The sequence below is a fragment of the Diadema antillarum genome, unplaced genomic scaffold (assembly GCF_040938485.1).
Source record: "Diadema antillarum isolate AM-2024a unplaced genomic scaffold, OU_Dant_1.0 seq00000079_RagTag, whole genome shotgun sequence".
Classification (NCBI taxonomy): domain Eukaryota; kingdom Metazoa; phylum Echinodermata; class Echinoidea; order Diadematoida; family Diadematidae; genus Diadema; species Diadema antillarum.
In genome coordinates, this window is record NW_027271172.1 from 712328 (window position 1) to 739213 (window position 26886).

At 38.1% G+C, this 26886-nt stretch overlaps 1 protein-coding gene across 1 annotated transcript; it reads left to right on the plus strand.

The window, feature by feature from the left end:
* Positions 1–6: 6 nt before the first annotated feature.
* On the plus strand, positions 7–26597 carry LOC139726125 (ran GTPase-activating protein 1-like). Its single transcript, XM_071637203.1, has 16 exons — positions 7–115; positions 1361–1488; positions 2049–2108; positions 4667–4843; positions 5346–5480; positions 5840–5941; positions 6787–6843; positions 7549–7662; positions 8533–8632; positions 10106–10190; positions 11072–11231; positions 21148–21246; positions 22636–22741; positions 23485–23573; positions 25126–25247; positions 25792–26597. Exons 1-16 carry the CDS (start codon positions 7–9, stop codon positions 25859–25861), a joined length of 1713 nt encoding a protein of 570 aa, XP_071493304.1. The 3' UTR covers positions 25862–26597.
* Positions 26598–26886: the final 289 nt, after the last annotated feature.

The window sequence follows — 26886 nt, forward strand, 5'->3', positions numbered from 1 at the left end:
ACTGAAATGTCGGACGTTTCAGCCGTGACAGCACAGTTGGCTAAAGCTTCTGTTGACCAACTGATCGAGGTGTCCTTTATTGGAAAAGGCCTGAAACTGGACTCAGAGGATGATGGTAGGATAACATTTTTAACAGGTTTAAACGTAGACGTCTTTTCAATGAAAGGAGAGTGGGTATTTATACTACCTAGTCCCATGCATTCATTGTCGTGTGTGGAAATCTTTATATGAGTGATTTTTCTTGCTTGGCGGGGAGAAAAGAATTTGGCACTTTTTTTTAATTCTGCAGAATCAAAAACATTAAATAGTGTTGCATACATAAAAGCTCCCCAAAAAGAAAAACCTGTAGAGTGAATTTATTTTCACCCTAGATTCATTTAGCGAGAAATTTATACGAAAAATGTTCAGGTCTAATTTACACGATGAAAATTTCCACAGTAGCCTAACGTTAGGCAAATAAATTTAGGCTCCCTAAATTTATGTAGGGCCTTAGGGGGTTCTACTTTCATTGCCATGCATTGTCATGAGTCTTGATGACAGAAACATGTTCAAATTTCAATCTATTTACTCTTCTATGATTGATCAGTAATATTATTCCCTCTTTGTCCCTTTGATTATTCGTTCAAGTGCTTATGATATGCAGAAGCCATATGCATATCTATGCATCTGTTTATTTAAACTCAGATTAATTATATTCAGTTGGTGCTATGTTGATATAATCAAACAGATACAAAAAATAGCAATTTGTGTGTCTGATGTAATAGCATGCTTTGAACAGGAGAGAAAAACATGCCGACTACTGTTTAACACCTCTGCATTTTTGCTTTGTCAGGAAGTGTGCATAACTCTTTTAGATGTACGAAATTTTGAGTGGACTAGAATGAGATTGTGTTGTAAATGATGAATGTTAGATCTTCACTTTTCGCAATTTTTATTTTTTGTTTGGTTTGTGTTGTATGTTCCCTAAGAAAGGAGGGAAATCAATCTCCAGAGTTTGCATATGTAAACAAAGACAAATACATGAAGTTTACATCCTCATTTATTGTGCTTTATGAGATGCTTGTGAACAGACAATTCTTAGGCTGTGGAGTCATCAAAATCGTGATAGTCAAGTACAACAGCATGAAAAAAAAAATGCAAGTGAGCAAATCGGTTCTCCTGCACTTGTTAATACTGTGTAGAGTATTTGAACAGCAGATACCCATACCTGATGAAATTTACAGCATGTACGGTATGCTTTTTTTATACAAAAGTAGCTCATCATACACCATTGTATGTGCATCCAGCTGTGAATGAGATGTTGCCTTGTTTATTGTGTATGTGAAGCTCTTTCTTTGTATAATTTGTCGATTGAATACAGCACGAGATGTTGTCGCTGCAATCCAGTCATGTGAGGGAATGCAGTCATTGCTCCTAAGTGGCAATACTGTTGGTGTTAAAGCTGCAGAGGCCATTGCCAAAGCCTTGGAAACCAAACCAGAATTTGAGGTAAGTTTATCATGGAACACTGTCACTCTTTCTTTGGTGATATGATATTTGAAGAATTACTAAATTTCCTATGCATTAGATATCGATAAAATCAATTTATGAGATTTTAGAGTCTTTCCATAGCCGTCAAAAGATGCTTAATGTGTCAGGTACATTCATCGTAGTTCTACATTTTCGTAGACTCCCATACTTGCCTACTGGATGAGAAAGGAAGAGGTTACACACTAGACAGTAAATGGGACTACATGTATTTGTTTGAAATTATACTGTGGTTTGCATGTCTCATTGTCATAAGAAAGTGCAGTATTGTTTGACTGACTGTCTTTTGTTTTCTAGCATTTCTTTAAGTATAGAATACAGTTTGAGTTTATTTCTTTTTTTGGTGATACTCTGCATTGCTCGCCATTGAGACTGGATGTGATTTGAATCAACATAAATCCACTCTTCCAACTCCTAGCATGCAGATGCTTTTCAACGGACGATTCCATTCATTGTTTCACCTTTTACTGCGCACGTATCATAAATTTGCATCTCTCTTTCTCGTTCTTCATCTTTGTCAGAGAGCAAGATGGAGTGACATGTTTACTGGGAGATTACGTTCAGAAATACCACCAGCCTTGGTAAGTTACACTTCATTACATGTCCAGGGGTGTGGGGAATGATATCATATGTGACCTGTTGCAACAAAAGTCCAGAAGTCTAGGGAGGTCGATTTTCTGAAAATGACATGACATTACTCCCTTGCTCTTCAGCTTTAATTTCATATAAAATATAACTCATAAAAGTACACAGTTATGGAGATGTCAATGATTTTATGAGAACATGATGAGTGGTTTGGAAATCAGCGTTTTGAGAAAACCGCCTTTAAAGTTTTCTTTCCGATGGGATTGTGATCGAGTAGAGGTAGACAATTTTCACCTTTTGACAATAGAGGGTCTGCTCTTAGCAACCTCTCCGATGTTCATTCAAGCTTAGTGCCAGTGATCTACGCACGACAATCATTAACCAGGATGCCACGCACTGACCAATAAGATCACTCCCTCATTGCTTGGGGTGATGTCTATCTGCAGCGCTAAATCCAAATCTTTGGACATGTGTCTGTTCTGTTGAAAGTCAGAAAAGCAAGGCCCAGAAAAACACTCATTTTTAGCTCACCTGAGCCAAAGGCTCAAGTGAGCTATTGCGATCGCCCTTCGTCCGGCGTCCGTCATGCGTCGTGCGTCTTGCGTCTTGCGTCTTGCGTCGTCCGTCGTGCGTCGTGCGTAAACTTTTTACATTTTCATCTTCTTCTTGATAACCCCAAGACCGATTTTCATCAAACTTGGCAGGTAGCATCCCTAGGGGGTTAGGAACTGAATTTGTTAAAATGGGCACCATGCCCCACCCAGGGGGCCCCCAGGGGGGCCCAAACCCCCAAAATTAAGGAATCTGTAAAAATCTTCTTCTCTAGAACCAGAAGTGATAGAGCTAAGTTAGTACTATGAGTTAGTACATTGATGACTGTAGTTTCAAGTTTGTTCATGGCAGAATCAGGGGTGCCCCCCTTGGGACCCAAGGGAGGGGGTGGGGAGGGGTTCTAATGGGGCCTAAATTGTACATTTTCATCTTCTTCTTGAAAACCCCATGACCCATTTTTACCAAACTTGGCAGGTAGCATCCCTAGGGGGTTAGGAACTCAGTTTATTAAAATGGGCACCATGCCCCACCCAGGGGGCCCCCAGGGGGCCCAAACGCCCCAAAACTAAGGAATCTGTAAAAATCTTCTTCTCTAGAACCAGAAGTTATAGAGCTAAGTTAATACTATGAGTTTGTACATTGATGACTGCGTTTCAAGTTTGTTCATGGCAGAATCAGGGGTGCCCCCCTTGGGACTCAGGGGAGGGGGATGAGGCGGGTCCTAATGGGGCCTGAATTGTACATTTTTATCTTCTTCTTGAGAACCCCATGACCCGTTTTCACCAAACTTGGCAGGTAGCATCCCTAGGGGGTTAGGATCTCAATTTGTTAAAATGGGCACCATGCCCCACCCAGGGGGCCCCCAGGGGGGCCCAAACCCCCAAAATGAAGGAATCTGTAAAAATCTTCTCTAGAATCAGAAGTTATAGAGCTAAGATAATACTATGAGTGAGTACATTAATGACTGTAGTTTCAAGTTTGTTCATAGGAGATCCAGGGGTGCCCCTCTTGGGGGGGGGGGGGGGGGGGGTTTGGTTGGGAAGGTCCAAATGGGGGCCTGAATTGTACATTTTCATCTTCTTCCTGAAAACCTCATGATGTATTTTCGTCAAATTTGGCAGGTAGCATCCCTAGGGGGTCAGGATCTCAATTTATGAAAATGGGCACCATGCCCCACCCAGAGGGCCCCAGGGGGCCCCAATCCCCCCAAATTAAGGAATCTTAAAAAATTTGGGCCCTTATTGTACATTTTCATCTTCTACTTGAGAATGCCTGGTCAAATTTTGGTAGAGCTTTGAATAATTTAGATTAGTGACTGCGTGAAAGGTGAACTTGCGATACTCAGGTGAGCGCTAGACCCGCGGGTCTCTTGTTTTACCTTTCCTTTGATCATTTAGCTTCGAAATTTCAGCAGATGATAGACGAAACATTAGACTACAAAACTATGTCATAAGCAGAAATTCGATGGTTTTGACTGATTTTGATGATCTGACTTTAAACTTGATTTTCTCGCCTCAGCAGTCAGCGACTTTCGAATCCTTTTATTGTGGCGGGTCACATATGTTTGAGTTGGGTAGTGAGGAAAACAGATTGGATACAGGATATTGATTTCCATACAAATACAAACAATGCACATGATATGTCTTTAAAACCAAGTTGTTGCAGCATTTACAAATTAATTGTGGTTTTACACTTTTATCAGGTGATGCAGCAAGACTACACATGTAGTTGGAATAAATTTGAAGTGTGGTATGTGTCAAGTCAAATTTGATCAAAGGGATTCTACAGTTTTCCAGTTTGCATAATTGTGACATGTGCAGAATAGAGAGAACCAACACTTTTTATTGGTGTTGATGTTGTTTCTTTAGGATTTGTGTGTAAGATTACTTGTAACTCTGATATAGTACCTTACTTCATTACTATGATTTCCATAATGCTGTACAAATGGCAAAAAAGTTCACCATGTCTTCACGCCTTCCAATCTCTTTGGATGCCTCGACAGAGAAGTCTCGGGGCTGGAATCATGAAGGCCGGAGCTCACCTTGTGGAGCTGGACCTGAGTGACAACGCCTTTGGACCTGATGGCGTCAAGGCTGTGAAGGAACTACTGGAGAGCCCGTCGTGCTACACGCTACGTGAGATGAGGTTCAACAACAATGGGCTGGGCATCGGTGGAAAGGTACCCACAGGAATTTGATTATCCCAGTCAATCTTTAGTGCATTTCTACATCTTATAGTCATCTGGGGGAACATAGATTGTGTGCATCCATTGTTTTTTTTTTCCCTCCTCCCCCCCCCCCCCCCCCCTCCACAATTGTTTCTGGTTGCATCCCTAATGTGTATGCACATATGATTATACGTATCTCATGTGTGTGTGTGTGCGCGCTCATGCATGTGTCCTAAAAAGGAGAGAAAGTGCCATCGTAAACCTCTTTGAACTTGTGTGCTAATATCTGTTACAGTGGACTCCCGTTATATTGAAGTTCTTGGAACCAGCAGTTCTCTTTCATTATATTGAAATTTCATTATAACAGAACAAACAAACAATTAAAGACTTAGAGCGGATAATGTTGGGGCCTGAATTTTACTTTTATGTAATCAGAATTTCTGTTAACAGTGTTGGTTTTAATGGAAGTGCACTGTATTTTGTCTTTTTCTTGTACACTTTTTCCCTTTTCAAGATCATGGCAGAAGCTCTGATTACCTGTCATAAGAACAGCTCGAGGGCAGGAAAGCCTCTCTCCCTCAGAGTCTTTGTAGCAGGAAGGAACAGGCTAGAGAACCCGGGGGCGATTGCACTTGCCGAGGCGTTCAAGGTGAGGTCATGTGGGTGTCTGTGTGGTGTGTTTATATATGTGTGGGTATTTGGATGTATGTTTCTGCAGACATTGCTGGTGTGTGTGTGTGTGTGTATGTGTGTGTGTGTGTGTGTGTGTGTGTGTATTTCATGGGGATGGATGTTGATATGGTGTTTGTGTTAGGGTTTAGTGTCAATATTTTCAATGTGGACGTTTATGTTGTGTGTCTGTGTGTGTATGAGTGTTTCTGTGTTGTGTAGTGACGTAATTATTTTGGTATATATTTGTATGTGTATGTATTGTCATTGCACCAATGAAAAAGCATATGATGTATGAATACATTGTTATGTTTTCCTTATGACCTGTGACCCCATCAGACGATAGGAACTCTGGAGGAGATAGCCATGCCGCAGAACGGAATCAACCATGAAGGAATCACAGCACTGGCGGATGCAGTGGAACACAGTCACAACCTAAGGGTAAGACAGACATACAAACTACAACACCTTTGTGCACCTTCTCAAATATAGCAGGTGGTGGACAAATAGATTCCACCCATTCTTCATATGTTAAATGTACCTGGACTTGATTGACCTCAACCCTCCCTCCACCCTCTGCTCCAATTAAAGACGAGGTGACATTTGGAACAGTTTAAATGATCATAAAAATATTCTTTCAGCATTTCGAAAGATATTTATCTCCCACTTACTCATCTTCACAACTTGGCTAGGGTTGTGTACTTTTAACCTGCACATGTGTCCTTTTTATATGCATTGATTAATCAGTGAATTTTGAATTTGCCTTTGGCAACAGGCATCTGGGTTTTTGGCACCCAGAATGAGTAGTAATGCACACTTGTATTATAAGATTTTGCTATTGTTGGTGTTATTGTCTTGTCAACTTTTAATTTGACATGCAGTATATGCCTTTGGGTGTGTTGGTAATTTGGTCATTTATTCAAAGTGCATGCTGCTGCCGAAGACTGCATTTCTAAGAAAAGATCGGTGTTACCGGTAAAATTTCACGAGTTGACTTATATACATGAAATTCACAAGAAGAGTGATATTCACCAAAATTTTAACAACTCACAAGAATATCACATCTCACAACAAGATGTGAAGTTGTGGTTTGTGATCACATAGTCAACCACTCATGAAATTGTTGTACAAGCCCCAATGTGCAAAATACAAAGTGTTTCCTGTATTTCTCCAGAGATGATTGTTGTGTCCCAAGTGCTCCATAATTGGAAATTTCCCAGGTGCTACTTGATGTGACTTCTAGATGTTTGATCATGTATTAAACAGAAATTGTTCTCACTTTGCAGATATTGAACCTGAATGACAACACCTTCACAGCTGAAGGAGCAGTGCCAATGGCAAAGGTAATTAAAGGCTGATGTCAAATGATGATATTTGTTTAAAGTATCCTGAAAACAAGAGGAAAAGATGATGATGATGATGATGACACCTGCTATAGATACTGATGAGCATGAATGCTGATCGTGGGTCACATGAACTACCCCTGCAGATAATGGAAAAAAAATATCTCTCAAGTTGCTTTGCTGTACAAAATCGATGATGCTTCAAAATACTAAGAGATATATTGAGCCAGGACATACAATGTTGTAGATACAGCAAGGGAAGCCAAACCCTTGTGTGGTCAAAAAGGCAGCATGTTCTATAACATGTTTACATAGAGTACAAATTTCCAGCCCTAGAAAGCTCTCTTCTTTGGGGATTATTACAGATTCTCCTTAAGTGTTGTGTTGTATTTATTTGTTTTTATTCCCCAAGAGTTGTTTTGTTTTGATTTTTGTTTTGTTTTAGTGTAATAATTGTGTACTTGTACAGAACATCAGAATCATTTTGAAGTATCTTAAATGACTATTACAGTCTTCTCAATGCAATTAACACCCCAATTATATATAAAAAAAGATGAATAAATAACTGGAATAGACTGTCAACATTTTATTTTCTTACATGCTAGTCCCACTGTTAGATATTTAAGAGTACAGCGAAAATTAGTTTAACTTTTATTACCACCTTGTCTTACCTCCCTTACCCTTCCTTGCTCTGAATCTCAACAGGCTATCAGAAACCTCTTCAAGCTGGAGGTGATCAACTTTGGTGACTGCCTCGTGAGGTCGGAAGGTGCCTCCGCCATCGCAGAGAGCCTCATGGAGGGGGTGCCTAACCTCAAGGTAATGTGTCACTACTTAAAGGGCAACATCCAAACCACTTTTGGATGTGTTTGGATCCTGGCCGAGGCATAGGCATGACTAGAAACTTTATTAGGCAGACATTTACTGCCGACATATGACTGAACGGTGCTGTTTAATATCAAATCTAATGGAAGAGAGTCATTTGTAGAGTAAATTTGGGGGGAATGATGGTATCTGCACCCTGGACTTCCTCAGATAATGTGTGGTATTGCAATTCTCACACTGTTGCTGGGGTGTATATAGGATGTGTATTCAGATCAGGAGGCAGCATTTGAACCAGCAAGATAGAGAAGAGTAGAAGAGTTTCTAGAGTTTGACAAAGGAACATTTTTGCTGTAATGAAGAGAAGTGTGCACTGAAATGATGACACTGATTAGGTATTGTAATAATTAGTAAAGCGCATCAAAATTCTGAAGTCTGAAGTGCACTATGTATGAAAAAGAGTTAGTATTATTATGATGATAATGATGATGATGATGATGATGATGATAGATTGTTAGTGATATTAACACTATTCTCATAGAGGTCCCTATCATTGTCCTCATTATCACACTGTTGTCACATACCCAAATCATACACCCTAGTCAGAGTGACAAAGTGAGTTGATTGCCTTGTCCACGGACATAATGATCAGACATAATTTGAACCCATAATTTCGTCTTTCAGACCCCCAAGCCTTATCCATTATATGCAATAAAGCTCTCACTCAAAAAGATAAAGATGACCTTGCAAATTTTATGGGGGGGGGGGGGGGGAAATAAAAGGAAAAAATTGCTTTGAAAGGTGGGAGATGGGTGCCAGTATGTCAGTAGCTTGTAACAGCAAATAACCCGATTTGTCCAACACCAGGAGTTGAACCTGTCGTTTGGAGAGATCAAACGGGAGGCAGCAGTCAAGGTGGCAGAGAGCATGGACACCAAGCATCACATCAAACTCCTCGATCTCAATGGTAAGGAACCTAAAAACTGTATCTGCTCAGTCTTGCTGCTGTTAATTTGGCCTTTTGTGTATACATTGGCATTTGGAATTTTATTTCTCATGTCATTGCGGTAGCCAACTCTTGTAGAAATGAAAAAAAGAAATGCTCCGGCAAGCATTCTAATTACAGAAAGCATTGGGTATGTATCACTGCTTGCTTGTATTCTTGCTTAATGGTTCTGTGTTTTATTATTTGCTGAAGTTTTCAGCAACATTAATAGGGTGTAAAATGAGAACAAAGATCCCTTGACATGAGACTTGAAAAACATCGTTTCACATTGCGCAGCTCAGTTTCAGAAATTGGTATGCTTTTCACACTTAGCAGTATGACGTTGTGTGAATGCATGAAAAAACACCCAAGCATACAAAAGGTTTGAGCATTATTCTCAATAGATTTATAACCAGATATCATGCTCACGCAAATGAACCATTTACTGCAAGGTTTATTTGAATGCTGGTGTCTATGTGGAAAAATTTAGTGTGGTAAATCTGGCCAATCGCAGAATTTCAGCATTTTTGAAGCATTTAGGATTTATTTTCCGCCCCATGTTTTTCAGAGCTTCACATTTACACAAAACCAGAGACCATAGCATCATGTTGGACCATGCAACTTAAAATTAGCAAACTAAACATTTTTAAAAAGTACTTTTAATCTTATAAATTGATGGAGAGCATTGTCTGTTCTGTTAGAGCTTGTCCAGTCCACAGAATTTGACTGCTTTGCATGATATTTCATTGAGACGTAATAATGCTTTGATTTGCAGTCAAGCATGAATCTATGAATAACTCTATTATCTAAAATGTACAACTTAATGGTGTGTTCATATGCAAAAACCATCGTCTTGTGTGTATTTTGTACCATAAAAAAAATACTTCTGTACTTGTATGTATCACTTCGGTGATAGGTGAGTAATGATGTACAAGCTTGAAGATGTATTTTTATATCCATGTGTTCCTTGGTAATGTGTATTAAATAACATTATTTTAGTGAATTAATCCTGTTTATTTGCCTCTATATGCAGAAAAGAGTGCTAGATATATATGCTTTTCACTTTCATAGTTAGATATGTGCTTTCCGAGGAGGCTGAGATTACAAATACCTTAAAATATGTTATTATGCAATGTATATTAGGTCATGTTCAATTTCATTTGAAATTAATAGAATTAAATTGATCTTTGTCCAAAACAAAGTAATTCCATCATTTGATTCATTTCCTTAGTGCATTGAATATCACTTCCTAGAAATTCTAAGTTCCTGTTTTGTTTGTCTGTTTGCTTGTTTTTCAACAATTATATATGTTGTGTACAATCAATAACAGGCATTCTACAAGACTATGGTATTAATGAATTCAGAATGAGTGCATCAACTAGATGTATTTCAATTTCATTCTTGGTCCCATTTATGTATATCTGAGTTTGATGAATGCCAATGTTTCTCTTCCAGGGAACAGCTTCGGAGAGGAAGGAATCGAACTCATCCAAAGCATCATGGAGTCAAATAATCACATCGATGCTCTGGGATCACTTAGGTGAGACTTGGTGGTTTTTTGTTTCCAGTGAATTAGTGGGAATATTTCCAGATTTGAATCATTTGTGAGTGTACAGTACACGACCATTGCAATGTTAGAGTAACGCCAATATTGCCATAGTGAGCTATCCCCAACTCATGTATCACAGATGTAACCAGTAAGAAGGACCCTTTCCTGTAGGGAGGATCTTTTCCCCAACTTGATTGCTGATATCTTCTTATAAGGCACAGTGCTCTGGGTTGGTACATTTTTACGACCTCTAGTCACCTCTAAAGGATGGTGCCCATCGTAAGTCCATTTCTTTCTTTTTGTGCGGTGCATATCAGGCAGACGACTTAATTTGGTATGCATGCATTGTTTCCAATCATATTTCCATGCACCTTACATCACAGTGTGTCACTCAGTTTTTATCATTGTACAAAAAACAGCTGTATATTTTAGCCATTATGCTGAAGAGGCCATCATTCTATTAGCTTGCATTGTTGCCATTTGTTGGCACGAAAATGTTCTCTCATGGGATAAGAACTCACAATTTTTTGCCCCTGGGTAAAATATCTATTAAAAGCAAAAGGTTCCCTCCAAAACTATAAAACATGATCATGTTCATCTCTTGAGCTGACCAGGATTTGACCTAACTGTTATAGTGTAAGTTGATGTTTCCTTACTAGCCTTACAAAGTATATAAAAATAAAAAAAATTGAAAACCAAGAGTGAGCATTGATAATGAAGTTGACACAAAATACGTTTGTATTTTTGTCCCCATAGAAATTTTAATCACGTAATCAAGCATGGGGCACTTTTAAAAATTTCTGTGGTCTCAATTACATCACTTTTATCCTATGATATTTGAACCTCTTCCCAATGTTTGCTTCCCCTACAAGTGATGATGAGGGATCGGATGATGATGACAGTGAAGATGAGGAGGACGAGGAGGACGAGGAGGAGGAGGTTGAGGATGCGGAGGAAGGGACAGAAGTCAAGGATCCAAATCTCCAGGTCAGAGGTACCGCCATTTCGCCAAAGCAGCCCACAACACCTGCAGTGAGTTATCCGTATTCCTTTTCACTTATCCTTCATCTCGCAGGTTTTAACCAATGCTGCACACTGGCACTGGTCCGACGGTCCCTGATCAGTAAATATCACTGTCAGACCAGTAACTTTTTCAGGAATTGACCAGTAAAACATGGAAAAACTAGGTACCTTCGAAAAAAATGGGTTAGTGTGCAGCCCTGTTTTAACATCTGATTGGTGCATGATACATCTTTGCAACAATCCCTTAATGTTAACATGTAAGTATGCCGCAGTCCCCTCCTGTTTACATGTGTAATTTTCTATTCATGCAACTTATTTGCGAGTATTATATTCTTGTTGCAATTTCAAGACGTCATTACAAATGTAAAAAAGCTGGACCAAGCACAAGATCAGTCTACCTCATGATGTCATTGAAAACAAAACAAACCCCCCCCCCCAAAAAAAAAAAAAACCAATCAATTGAACACAAACAACATGACAGTGCTTTGTCTTCAACCAATCAGTCGACAAGGTCATCGAATATTTGTATTGTGCAACAGTAAAAGGAAATATTGACTGCTTCTATATGAAGTGATGACTACTTTTAAAGGCTTGCAGGTATGTTGCAACCATGACCATAATGGCATTCAATATTTCTTTACGATCTCACAATAGTGTTTTTGATCTCTAAAAGGAAATTGTTTTATGCCTCTGCCTGTAAGGGTGTGAGCTGCGTTATGTTATGGATTGTCTGTCTGTCTGTAGCGTCCCTCCTCTCCTTATCACAGTTTTAAATAGAAACTGCTCAGTAGATTTTTATATACATGGCCCAGGTACATACAACTTGTATGGTGCATACGGTGCACATGTGTTTATTAGATTTTGGGCAAAACCCCAGAGGGTCAAAGGTAAACGAACTGTCACAGAACTCTGGCTAAAAATTTGCATTCTCCGAGCCTGCATCTTCATTTGTTTGGGATATGATGTGGTGGGAAGGGTAGAAATTAATAGACAGTTTGCACTTCCATGAGCATGATTGTAGTGATAGGACAGTGATCAAAGGTCACTACATTTGTTCAGCGTATCATTGTCAAGCTTTTTCTTGCTATACAAATATCCGATTGTGATATCATCTAGTAGGAAGTCTACAAATAAATCAACCATAAATTGCCTCAAATTACAAAATGTGAAACTTTAGATTAAAAAGTCACCAAAATTTAGCCACTGTGTTCTTTGTGGATTGTAAATTTCCACTACATCCAATAATGATGTTATTTGGTATAGTGAATAAAAGTAAAAAGAAAAAATACTTCCTTTGTGCAGTGAGGGTTGAGGGTCTATCAAGGGCTCAAATGCATACTCCTGCAAGAAAAATAGACTTAGTAGTTGAACTGTTGGTTATTATTATTTTTTTTTTTAAAGACTGTGCACACTTCTGTTGTAGGTTATATATTCATATATTTCAGGGCTGAACATTAACTTTTTTTTTGCTCTGGTGGCCCATTTAGGCCACTGAAATTTTTAAATGTGAAATTTTAGTGGCCCCCCAAAAGAAATGTGGCCTAAAATAAAAGGAAACATAACAATGGTCACTGAAAGATAGCCTTTTGGAGATTTGTTGGCCTGACATCAATTCTTAGTTGCCCCGAGCCACCAGATTACCACTGATGTCAAGCCCTGTATATTTGGTTATGTTCTGATGTGGTAGCATTGAATGCCTTGACCGTAGCTGTCTTCTTTGTGGACCTCTCTGGAGTTTAGGCCAGGCATTCCAGTGTGCCCTCCTCTCACTCCTGTGAACGTCTCTCTGATCTGCATTCTTCAGCTGTATGATGGAGGGCTAAGTCATCTTGACTTTGTGTGCCATGTTTGTTTGTTTCTCATTGGAGTATAAGTGAGATAGATAGAATTATTTTCACTATGTGGAAGGAGAAGGCAAGAGATGTCATGCCATTCAGGGTTTCCATTACCTGTGTAGTGTTACCCTCACAAATTATCCAGAGCAATAACTGGGATCGGATGTACCTTTTGTTTGTTTGTTTGTTGTTGTTGTTTTCTGCTGTTTCACATGGTTTGGCATGACCCAAGGGACTGCTTCTTAGCTTGTTACTAGTCCTTAAAAATTCATAGATTAAGGCTGCCTGCTGTCATAGCACTATAGAAGAGATCAGACAGTTCATACTAAAGCTATACCTAATGTGCAGCATGGAGTAAACTTTGCCCGCATTCAGAGGCAGCTTGAAGAAGAAAAGAAATCTGGTAATCCATGCAGCAATTTCCCTCTTTATCAGCAAACTGTTGCATTCTGTTAAAATTATTTAAAGATGAATTGAAATTTACCATTTTCAAATTACAAATTAAATCATAAGGAATGTATAAGGTTTACAAGTTAAGGCTTTTCACTTCCTCTAATGATTTCATAGCTCACACAGCATTTTATCTTTAGCCATTTCATTTTTTCTCAGTCAAATGACTGCAAATCTTCCTCTTTCCATTTTGTTTAAAATTAATAATAAGCATTATACTTTCAATCATCATCATGTGCCAGAAAACAAAACAAAACAAAACAAAAAGTCTGGAAGTAACTGAAGTTCTCTTTTGGCTTTCTTTTTTGTGTCAATTTTTCGCTAAAATCCAGAAAATTGAAGCTGGAGAGGATCTTGCATCAGTCATGGACAAAATGAAGCTGTGAGCTAGCGCTGCCCCACACCCTACCGTTAGGACCTCAGGAAATACCCCCACCCCTGTGGCAAATCAGGAAAGGAGGCAATATTGGCACATCATCCCTTGAGAGCACCTTGTTTTTTCAAAAACTATACAGCTCTTTCGGTCTCCCCAGCATTTAATCTGATACATTTAAAGGGATGGTATAGTATTTGTGGAGATGAAGATTGGACTTTTAACTTTTTGCGAGATACCAAGAAACCACCTTTTAAATAGTACAGAGCATAAGGAATTCAAAGTTATTTGATGAAAATTAGTTGTGGAATGGCTGAGACATCCAAAAACAAAGTAAAACAAAGCAATTCTAATAAAAGGTGGGTCCCACCTTTTATTAGGATTGCTCTGTTTTGGGTATCTCAGCCATTTCAAAACCAATTTTCGTCAAAATAAACATTAGATTTCTCTTGGAATTACATGCTCTTTCATATTTCATAAGAGGTTCCTATTATCTTACCAAAAAAACAAAAAAAAATGTTAGAAACCTGGAGTTTGTTCTCAACCAAAACTATACGATCCCTTTAATATAGCCTTCTTTTAAATGTAAACTCTCAGGTTTTTCACAAAATTTTATCTGTAAGGCAGGATTATTAAATGTTGGTACAGAGTGTGACAAATCTTCTTTCAAGTTAGTAGCTTGAGCAGTGAGAAAAGAGAAATATGCAAATACTGTGAATCAAGAGGAACTCTTTCCGATGAAAGGAACCAACTCATTCATTCTTGTATGGAATGTTTTGTCAGTATCTGCTATCAGGCAAACTTCCAACCACCAGTGGTTCACACAGTGTTAGAACTTTTGAGGGCCCACTTAACAAGACATTCATGCAAAAGAGTATGTGCAGTAAAACAGGGATTTGATTCAGAATGCTGTGAAACAAATACGATATCTGATATGAATCTCAAAGAGTGAAGAAGAAAGAGAATCAAACAAACTTTTAAGAGATTGATATTGATTATAGAGCATTTAATAGTCATCTCAACAATTCAAAAATCATACGCTATCATAGTAAGCATTGAGATACACCTGTATACACACAAGTGTTACCCTAAAAGTTACTACTTAGTGTAAGTGTAACATAAAAATGCTTTACTGCTTTTGTTTTTGATTCAACATTCTTAAAAGATGAGAAAATAAAACTCAAAATATGCCATTTAGCATTCTTCTCTTTCATGGAATTTGTCTAGCTCTTTTCCTCAGCTTGAAGGCTTCAACTCATTTGTACCTCCAATTGCCCGATGTCAGCACCACTATCATATGATTCTAAAACTGTTGTGCTTGAATGAAAATCTTTCCTGTTTAGTCATTTAAAGCTTCTTCCCATTTTCTGAAAAATTAAAACCATTTCTTTCTTATTTAAGTTGTGCAGGGAATATGATAAAATGTTATATAAGCCCACATAGATTACCAAGGGGAACTGAACCCCAATGTAGGGCAAGTGATATAAATGTGCACTTGTTGCAAATGTGTGTTGAATGTTTCAGCGGAATGTTACTGCGAGAGCATCTTAACGGAAGGGTTGTCAGGATGTTGTTGAGATAATATCAGGTTATTGTCAGGGTATCTACCCTAGGAGGCCAGGGTAGAATTTGAGTCAAAAACACCGTGTGTCACTGTGACTAGAATCACATTTTAGCTAAAACTGCTACCCACTATATTGGAATAATGAGCAGTAGAAATATTCCTGGAAGTTTAGCATTTTTTATGCCTCCGCCACGAAGTGGTGCCGGAGGCATTATGTTTTCGGGTTGTCCGTCCGTCCGTCCTTCCGTCCGTCCGTCCTTCCGTCCGTCTGTCCTTCCGTCCGTCCTTCCGTTCGTCCGTCCGTCCGTCTGTCCTTCCGTCCGTCCTTCCGTCCATCCGTAATGAATTTTGTGGACAAGGTAACTATCAAAACCTTTTGAGGTATCCTAATGAAACTTGGCATGTATGTGTATTAGGGGGTGAAGTTGTGCCTATCAACTTTTGGGTGCATATGCTCAAGATCAAAGGTCAAAAGGTCAAGGTCAAATACATAGAATTTCACTATTTCCATCATATCTTTGCAATGCTTGAAGATATTTTCTTGAAAATTAGTGTATACATGTATTAACCAATTAAGATTCTCTGGTGAAAGTTTGGGTCATGAGGTCAACGGTCAAAAGGTCAAGCAAAAATATTAAAACTTTACCTTTTTTCTCTGTACCTTGGAAATTGTTCAAGGTCTCTGCATGGAAGATAGTATACATGTACTGACTGGCAGTGATTATCTAGAGAATTTAGGGTTCATGGGGTCAAAGGTCAGGGGTCAAAGGTCAAGGGCAACACTTCAAAATTTTACTATTTCCCTCATGTTTATGCAATGCCAGCAGGATTATTTTTTTTTTTACACTAAGTGTATACATGTTTAACCTAATAGAGATTCTCTGGAAAGTTTTTTTTTTCTTTTGTTTTTGCCTCTAAGGTCAAAAAGTCAAAGATCAAGTGAAAGTGCTGAACTAAGTTTTTCCTCCATATCTCGGAAGTGGCTCAAGTTATCTTGAAACGTACTACATATCTGTGCATCTTTTGCCTGACAGTGATTATCTTATGAGTTTTTGGGTCAAAGGCCAGATGAAAATGGTAACAATTTACTATTCAATACAGAAATTGCACTTTTTCTCCATACCTTGAAAGTTACTCCATGCATAAATGTATGAATGGGTCAAAGTCAAGTTAAAGTCTGTAAATCCCAAATACATGCTCTCCTATTCATCCAATTAAACCTAGGTCAAGGAAGGTGAGCATTCAACACATTTGTGACAAACTTGTCATTTTAACATTTTGTCAATTTTTTGAAAATGTAATCACACATTGTCCGCATGTACTATTTAGACCTATTAGGAGAATCATGCATTATGGCGGAGGCATACCAGTCGCCATAGCGACATTTCTAGTTTTAGTTATGACATTTTTCTAGCTTTCTGGATTTTCAGCATCTACTACTTGAATTTTCTAGTGGATTTGATGAATATAGGCTTGTCTTCTTTAACTCTGTATGTAACAATAGATTAAATATTTTTGTAGAAAGTACTACCTTGAAGCAGACAGAATGTGTTGTTATGGTAAATAAGCTTTAAAAGTACTCTTCTGTAGTGTGAAAGCTTTCATGTTATTTAGATTATTTACAATCAAATTTTTCAGTTCCTTATTGTGTTTTGTTATGCACTGTTGAACAAAATTATGATGCTAATGATGACTTCATCAAGAAAGAAATATGGAATGACGAAAAATTATTTTTAGAATACCTCATCTTTTAGGAAATTGTTGGAAAAATGTGCAAACACACTGGAAAATAGAATACCATTGGTATTGCTTTAACATTGTAAATAATGGTGATGCAATGAAGTTGTTGTGAAATGTAGTAGATTCATGTGGTTTTTGTAAAGGTCAAGTCATTATTTCTGAAACTTTCCACCCTGAAAGTTTGACAATGTTAAAAGATCTGATATGATGTCATGTTTAGTAGACTTCGTACATTCCATTTTTCTTTAAAAAATTCTGATAGACTAAAAATTTGATAGCTGGCATTTCCAGCCAAGAGGACAAAGAGAATGTGAATTAAGTCTATTCAGAGTGGTGTGTTCAGTTGTCACTATTTAATTGGGATGACCTGAGGGTGGGGGATCTTGGGGGTGAGACTCCTTGCCTGATGAAACGATTGTGTCAATTGAAAGATGTCTTAAATTGCGTGTGCAAGGTGGAATTACATTGTAACATGCCTGAGAAGTGTTGCCAAGATATTGTCCCATTAAAGACGCAATAGTGTGGGGATACCATAGAGTGGGAAGGCTGGCCTGGCTCAGATATATTCAAGAATCCCCGTAATAGTAGATTGTGTACAGCTTTGTCATTGACCAGGGCCCTGTTTAATGAAGAGTTAAAATTGATTATATAGTTGATTTCAACTGTAAGTCTATGGCAGCTTGTGTGTTAAGGTAATTTAAAATCAATTTTATCTTTTGATAAAACGGGGCCCTGTATGTATTAGTACACACACAGTTGAAGAATCTTGACTGGAGTCGACCATTATCAATGAGCATGTGCTTCAATAATAATAATAATAATAATAATAATATAGCGCATAATATTCCTGGAATCTCTATGCGCTTTACATAATTGAGTAGAATACCATAAACTACAACTTACATAATTTTAACAAAACAATATAATTAAACATACAAAATACAACATATCATAATCATTTAATAACAAAATAAATATGTTTTTGAAGGACTTGAGGAAAGTGTGAGTACATGTGACGGCCCTAAGATGACTTGGTAATTTGTTCCAGAGTACAGGTGCTGCTGACTGAAAAGCCCGATCCCCATATGAACATGTTTTGGTTGTTGGTATACTTAATAAATTCTGGCTAGAAGATCGTAAATTTCTTTGTGGAATATATTCAGTGATCATGTCAGACAAATATATTGGGGACTTATTTGTCAATGTTTTATGACATAATGCATAAATGCAGGTACTCGCTAATGGGCACTCTTCTTGGTTTTCAAATGTACCCTGGTGGGCAGCGAATGAAGATCGATTAAAATCAGGCCACCCATGTCTCTCCACGCTACCAGGTTCTTGAAGCTGCACTCCTATTCATCCGAGTCCCAATAAAGTGGTGGTGACTGTATGATATCTGTCACTGACAGAATTCTCCCCGTCTTGCTGATATGATTGGCAGAAGAACTGATATGAGACAGTGACTCTGTGTGGAAAGGGGGAGTCATAGGATTATGGGGATCCCGTACATTGTACTTCTTTGCTTTCACCAATAGATGAGAAGCAGGTCAGAGGTGATCAGTGGCGTGTACTGTGTTACGTCATCATAGTCCCTGTCCACTTGCTTGGTTGAGACGTATTGAGAAATATTATTGCCAGTTTGCCATATCAAGATACGGGCATCTCTCACTAGCATGCTTTGTAAGTACTGTGCAGAAGCTTAGCTAAGATCTCTTCCTACATGTACCATGGAGTTGCAGATAAACATGCAACATGTAAATCTTTATCCCAATACACTTTTTCTTGCAGCAGCATGCAAGCGATGTCTTGTCATCAAGTGTTTTGATTTGGTAGTATCCTGTGGTCACTTTTTGTTTTCTCGTGATCAAATTACGTAAGATGTAGTAACAACCTTCAGCAACAGATCTACATGCGATATTGTTCACTGTTGACTCACAAGGGAAATCATATCTGTGCTAAGTGATGTATCAACAATTTAGTCAGAAATAAAACAGAAGAAATGACCTCATTTGACCCCCAGCCCCAAAAGGATTTCTTAGGTGCCACCTCGAATTTGATCCAGTTGACTGTGAAGACTACATTTTTTAGCCCTCACGTTGTGTGATATTGCTGCGGAGCCTACTTTTGCAGGCCGTTTCAAGATGCAGTGTGCTTTGATAAACATCTAACACAAGACAAGGGATGCGTATGATACTGTTAACCTGCATAGTGATGTTTTTCTACTACCTCTTGTACCAAAGTATGACTTATTCTGCGTGCATCTTGCGCACTTTTAGCTCAAGCAATGAAGCAAAAACTGGTATAATTTGCCTGTAAACTAATTTCACAGACCTCTTATGGAAAAATTGTGTGACTATTAAATTAATGTAGATACACTGTATACATTGTACTCTGCCTATTGCCTGTCTGTAGAGATTTGATTCATATCATTCGGTTTTATAATAAAATCCTGTTTCTCATATTCTTGTGTGAATATTACCTTGCCTTCTTCATGCTATAGTAGTAGCCAGAAAGAGAATGTATATTGTACAGTGAACCTTGCCATAATGAGGTCAGATACAGTATTTAAAGATACCTAAGAAGGTAATTTTTGCAGGTCCCATTCCAATCGTAGGTATTCTTTTGTTTTAAACCCTGATATAACAAGACACCTGATATACACTATAAAGCTAGGAAATTCCAGTGATCCCAAGCAGCTCATTATAGTGAGGTTCTCCTCTATAAAGTTTTCATCTTTTTACCCAGTGCACTGTCATATATTTCTCTTTTTCCCACATGCGTGATTAGTACTATGTAGTCTTTGTACAGCTGTTTTTACATTTTCGTGGTAATAATCACCTTTATTAATACCATGTAATCTGCTGTATTACGAACATGCTTGTATTTCTTGTTCTTGTCTTGGAACATGCAAACAATGATGGGGAAGACAGGCAGAAACACACACACACACACACCAAAAAAAAAACCCAAATAAATAAATAAAAAATAGCCAAAAGTAAGCAGGCAAGCAAACAAACAAAAGTTCAGATATTACAGTCCTGTTTATGTGTTCAACAAATACCTACAATACAGTGTGTGTTGTACACCTCATAGAGGGCTAGGATGTAAGGAAATACAATGTACTATACATACCATTATCATAATATATGTGCCCTGGTGTAAAAACATTAATGAATTAGATTATGATGACAGTGGTGATAATAGTAGTAATCCTGTAGCAGTAGATATTAGGACAATTATGATGATGGTGATATTGAGAATGATGAAAATGAACGTTATTTTAAACTTCATTATTATATCATCATAAATAGTAGTAGTAGCAGCAGCAGCAGTTGTACATGTAGTAGTATGCTATCATCATCATCATCATCATTACTATTCTGTTCGTAACAAAGGGTAATGAGGTCAACTGCACATCATTTTCATTGCTGTGAAAAGATGGACAGAGTCAATTGTTTGTATGCCCCCTGTAGGCGGATTTTGTGGCACTGCCAGAAGCAGTTGTCGTTTTACAAATAAAAAACCCCAAGAAACTTCAATTCCTTGAGAATTGCAAGTAATTTCTCTATTTGAAGGGCAATGGCAGGGTTACCACAAAAATCATGCTCACAAGTTTGTGTGATCTACATTCTGCCCCCCCCCCCCCCCCCATGAAATGTATCCGTATCTGTGTTTTGTCTGTACCAGGTGTGAAGAATCAAATTGAATATATTTGTGCTGTAGAAACAACAAACCATACTCAATGAACCTCTACAGTGTGCCCCCTACACTCTATTACTTGAAATTATGATTTGAAAATATTTATGCCGTGAAAAAGGAAAGCCTTGTCTGAACTGACTTTCGTAAACTGGTAGCTTAGACCCATAATCATTAGATTCAATCTTTTTTAGGTATTGACAAATATGACTTGATATTCCCTTTTTATGCCTCCATTGCCTCCCCCCCCCCCTAAAAAAAAAAAAGGTTCCAGTCACTGCTGGTGAGTTCCTGACATTTCCAACCTCATCAAAGCTGCTAGCCATGGGTGCCAATCCAGCTGACAAAATACTGAGGGAGCTTGGTGTAAGTATGCAGTGGAAAGCAAAACTTTTACCATCAAAAGCATTTCAAAACAGTTTAAGTGCAATGACATGCCATGTTTGAATTGGCTTGAATAGATATGTGACCCGCTACAGCAAAAGGATCCTAAAGTCGCTGACGGCTGAGCAGAGAAAAATGGAGTTTGAAGTCACATCATCAAAATTGGTCAAAACAATCGGATTTCTGTTTTTGGCATAATTCTGTACTCTAATGTTTTGTCTATCATCTGCCGAAATTTTGAAGCTAAATGATAAGAGGAAAGGCAAGAAATCAGTGTTTTTCTAGGCCATGATTTTCCAACTTTCAACGTACAACCTGTAAGAGAAACGTGTCCGAAGATTTGGATTTAGCGCCGCAGCTAGACTCCGCCCCTAGCAACGAGGGAGTGTTCTTATTGGTCAGTGTGTGGCATCCTGATAACTGATTGGTCGTGCATAGTCCGCTGGCGCTAAGCTTGAATGAACATCGCGGAGGTCGCTAGGAGCATACCTTCTATTGTCAAGTGGTGAAAACTGTCTCGCCTCCCGTTGATTATGATAGCGTAGGAGGGAAAACTTTGAAGGCATTTTTCTCGAAACTCTGATTTCCTCAACCACTTGACATGCGCTAATAAAATCATCAATATCTCCGCAACCGAGTCCTTTTATGAGTTGTGCTATATATGAAATTAAAGTAGAAGAGTAAGGGAATAACGTCATGCAATTTTCAGAAAATTGTCCTCCCCCGACTTTAGGATCATTATGTTGTAGCGGGTCACATATGATTAATCTTTCAAATAGAATGATAGAGGTCTGTTCATATTATACATAAGATGAGAAATTTAAGGGATTTTAACGTGTCACTTGTTTTGACAAAACAATATGTGCAAAGTGAGATGAGATGCTGATTCATGAATGATAAAAATCTCCAACCGAATCCACTAATATTGTGACAGATGCTCTTTATTTTCGGGCAAAGCTTCCTCAAGCAAATAAAACCAAAATGCATACCAGTACAGTAGACTCCTGTTATAACAAAGTCCTTGGGACTGGCAATTTTCTTTTGTTATATCACAATTTTGTTATAACCAAACAAATAAACAGTAAAAAACAAAGAACTGGTAATGTTGCGGCCTGAATTTTTATTTTGTTGTAACCGTGTTCGTTATAACAGGAGTGCACTGTATTGTGAAGTTGCCTTTGCACTATACTGTGGTTGAGCTATCCATACTTGCATTCCAAAATGCATTGGTTTTTTTAATAGACAATGGATCTTAATGGATCTTGACTATGCAATGTCTACCTAATATCTTAACCCATTTTCACCTAATATATTATCAAGATCAGTGTTTTTGAAAGTGGCTGACATGTTATTTTTCATCTCCCTAAACAGGACGAGGTATATGAAGAATCTGTGGCTGTAAAGACATTTGTCAAGATTGCTTCTGTGACGGTCCTCACCAATAATGATGTGAAGAATGCAGTTAACCAGTGCTCAGGTACATGTATGCAGGGAAGAAAATGTGCAGATGATGAATATGAATATGAATATGAATATGAATATGAATATGAATATGAATATGAATATGAATATGAATATGAATATGAATATGAATATGAATATGAATATGGATATGGATATGGATATGGATATGGATATGGATATGGATATGGATATGGATATGGATATGGATATGGATATGAATGTGGACATGAATATGAATATGATGATGATGATGATAATGATATTTATAGAGAAAATGATGAAGATGGTGATCATTGATGTCAATGTTGGAAGTGATGCTGAATAGTGACGTTGGCAGTGAAGTTCTGTCCAGTCATTGGGAATCTATAACCACAAGATGGTATGAAACTATTCCAATCCATGCCCTCCACATATCTGTCGAGGTACAGTTTGTTTCAAACAAAACTCACCACTCCAGTGTTGTGAATTGGTCAAGATAAAACTTCATCAGTCCACAATCATGAACAAAATCATTTTTTAGATGCTGATATAGTCTGTTTACATGTTTGTTGTTGATGTTACATGTATAACAAGCCATGACATTACATGCCATTAGTGTATATTTTTCATTACAAGAGCAAAACCTTACATTATGAGAGACACTCATGGATAGATAAAGGTTTTCGAACTTAATCACCAGTGGAATGGATGCTGGTCTACCGACATTTTTCCCTACCGTGTTTCACTGATTCATTCACTTTCTCTCTACTCTTGCAGATGCCATTCTTGGGAAGCTCTTTTCCTCACAGAAGTGCAAGGCGGAGTCAGTCATCAACTCCTTCCTGGTTCATCTTGGCCTGATAAAGGTAGCTAGGACTACTTCCCCCCCCCCCTCCCCCCTTCAGTATGTGATGTGGTGGCAGCTGTCTTTTTCAGTCCACTCCAAAAGCGTTGGATGTTTCATTTGAATGTTTACATGTGTGACCATGCTTCACAAAACCAACAAATAGTCTCACATGTCTGATTACCATACAATTTTGAATCAAAATGTGTGGGAGGGATCACAGAGAAAAAGTCATGGAATTTCGATTCGAAATATTGAAGCGTTAGGAAGCACCGACAAAAATTTGATGGCGGGGGGGGGGGGGGGGGGGGGTATTAGGGGTAACACTTAGAATTACATTGTATGGACAATTTGTACCAAACAGAGATATGATAAAATATGATTATTTGGTCTTATTCAAACAGGGTTAGCCTCTTCAGTTATCACATAAATCTTCCAGAGGGTCCTACCATTTCTATTGCCCCAGCATCACTAGGTGACCACTATTACACCTGGGCCGAAGACGATCCGTAATAGGTGGAAGATCTTGTTTTATTGTGTTTTGCATCACACAGAATTTTAACTTGAGATTTCCCATTAATATACCTGGGCATTTTCCATGTTACCACAATACATCACAACAGCTGCAGCTGCTGAAATAATTAAAGAAAAAAAAAGAAATAAAATATTCAATGACGTATTGGTAGATTTCTCTTAGTACTTGTGGCAGCTGACAGTCAATTTTTAGCTAGCAATATAATCTTATTACTTGGGTAGTTATTTTCTTGTCATGGCTGTGAAAAATTTGCATAATTGAAAAGATGTGAGAAACACATGCAAAACCCCTACCTACAGGGGAAATCTCAACCAAGGTTTTCAATGCAGTGTGACATGAAATGGACACTGATGTCTGAAACTATGCCATCAGGAGACCATCCTGTATTTATTTATGAAACCATTACAAAGAAAGGCCTTTTCAAACTGGGTTTATGGCCATCATCATTTTCTCTAATATTATGCACAAGGTCAGAGATTACAGTACTTTCCCCAAGCACACACAAACTGTTTGCAGGACATCCCTTACAAGAATTATGTATTTTGGAATGCAAGTACAGATACAGATGATTCCAAATTCTGATGTTACAAGCTTCTATTCTGTGTCTACATATTTCAACATCTGCCTCTGTCATCTGTGTGTCTCTCTAATTCTTCAAAAGTCATGTTCACTCAAGACAATACATTTATCGTCGCTGGGGTGACAAGACCTCGTATGTACAAAGTGTCAAATGTTCAAGAGAGCAAAAAAACATGGCAGCCAAAGTACTATAACAAGTAGGATTCCCTTTCCTTTGATATGCAGTGGGGGATTCATTTTTGGCGTAAGACAGCTGGTATTTGGACAGGACATCACATATCTGACTATCTCACCATAAATCAAAACAAGTCATTTTCGCCAACATTTGAGATACAAGGTCTTGTCACCCCAGCGACGATATATATAATGTATTCTTGGTATTTTTGTGCCATTAGCTTGTAATATTCCATTTTGACGTCTGCTTAATACAGTATCTGTATCTGTTGTTGTCACACCCTAGGGGGAGGACAAATGTAGACCAGTCGGAGATCCCACGGGACTGCTCTGCACACTTGAACACGTCGTCAGGCAAGACTACTTCCCCAGGAGAACAGCCCCAATCCTCATTGCATTCCTGTCTAGGTGAGAGCACAGCTTGAAGGATTGAAGACAAAAGGCTACTCTTGCAAATTCCTTCATTTGTCTACATACTTAGAGGCAATTGTTGAAACATTTGCATGTGAAGTGTAAACGTTTCAGGCTCTGAAAGTGTATCTTCCCAAAGTGAGACAAATGTGGATTCATGGTATGAAAAAGCATTGCTCACAAGATTGTTCTTCATGAGCTCAGTTACAAAGCAGAAATAAATTCCTTTGAAGCATACAGAGTTCATTTTAGGATCAGTTTCTATTAAATCGTCGGGTATTCCCAATTCGCAAAAATTTAGACTCACGAATTATATGTCATATACAGTAAGTGTTTAAAAGTCTGAAATTCTACTAGTCAAAATTTTTCTTTCACAACCAATTTTTTTTTTTTTTTTTCAAATGAATCGAACTTAATTTTAGTTTCAATTCCAGGAATTTTAGCAGTGAGAATTCACTGTAATCACCCCATGAGTATACCATCATTACAAGAATTATCAGCAAATGTGTTTAAAATGTGTTTGTGCTTCTTTCTCATGTAGGCCATGTGCAGCGATTGATTCCCATATCACAGCCAAGCACCAGGTAATGCAGGCCTTACACCAGCTCTGAGCAGCTACCCATGTGACTGGTATATGTACATTAGAACCAAACTCTGGAGCCTACTGCAGCCTTCTTAGATATTTGTCGAAACCATCGTATAAAGAACAGGAAATTAGGATGTGTTGCTTGTAGCATCGGTGGAAGAGAACAGCTGCAATGTTTCACCCCTTGTCTTTGCAAGCAACCTATTCGCTTGTTTAATAAAGATATGCAGTTGAATTTGCTATTTAAGTGAGAGCATTTATTTTTACCTACCTGACAATATGTTAGTAACGAATGTGTCTGTATCAAACCTTGGTCCATCAATTAAAAACTTACACTCCATATTTCTTAGCCTTTGTTTGGACTTGCTTTAGATGGATTCCTTTGTAAGAATTGTTGGACTTTTTGGAGAGGAATTGTCAAATGCAGAGAATTTGTATGGCGTATCAGATGTCATCTGTTACCGTATTCTCTCAGATCCACCAATTTCCTGACGAATACAATGTGTTTTTTTCTCACTCCAGCACTGCATTTTATTTATTTTCTTTCTTATTTTAAGGAGTGAGTATAAATGGTTGAAAAAGCATTACCACCAGGTTTTCATTTTGGGTAGCCAAGCAGTGGGGAAAGAGTGAGAACTGAAGATTTGGAATGCTTACATGTATATTCATCTAAGATGTTGAGCTCCTCTTCATCTGTTAGAGGAATTTTGTGTGATACAGGGTTCATGCAAGCCTTTGACCATATTTGGTTACCCCTCCAACCCAAGTCCTTGATTTGCCATTATCCTTGTGCTTAACATTTAAATTGTTTCACCTGGAAATTTTGAATAATGTATAGTTCATTGTGCCTGAATTGTGGAGTGCAAGTCTTCACATTTTTTTATTTTTTAACCAAAATTTTGTATTCCCATCACAGATATATGGTTCTTCAGTTCAGTATGCTCTGTAGCTCTTTCTATCCTTTTTATAGAAAACTCATGATAAACTGGAACTGGAAGAAATAGACATTAAAATTCATCATTTGATTTATCCCGATCCCGTATTCCCTCC

What these genes read in the sequence shown, in the direction of transcription:
- LOC139726125 (XM_071637203.1), top strand. Translation starts at nt 7, where the DNA reads ATGTCGGACGTTTCAGCCGTGACAGCACAGTTGGCTAAAGCTTCTGTT. An exon ending in AACACAGTCACAACCTAAGG is followed by an intron (nt 5,942 to 6,786) that starts GTAAGACAGACA and finishes CTCACTTTGCAG; the next exon opens with ATATTGAACCTGAATGACAA. An exon ending in CAAACTCCTCGATCTCAATG is followed by an intron (nt 8,633 to 10,105) that starts GTAAGGAACCTA and finishes TTTCTCTTCCAG; the next exon opens with GGAACAGCTTCGGAGAGGAA.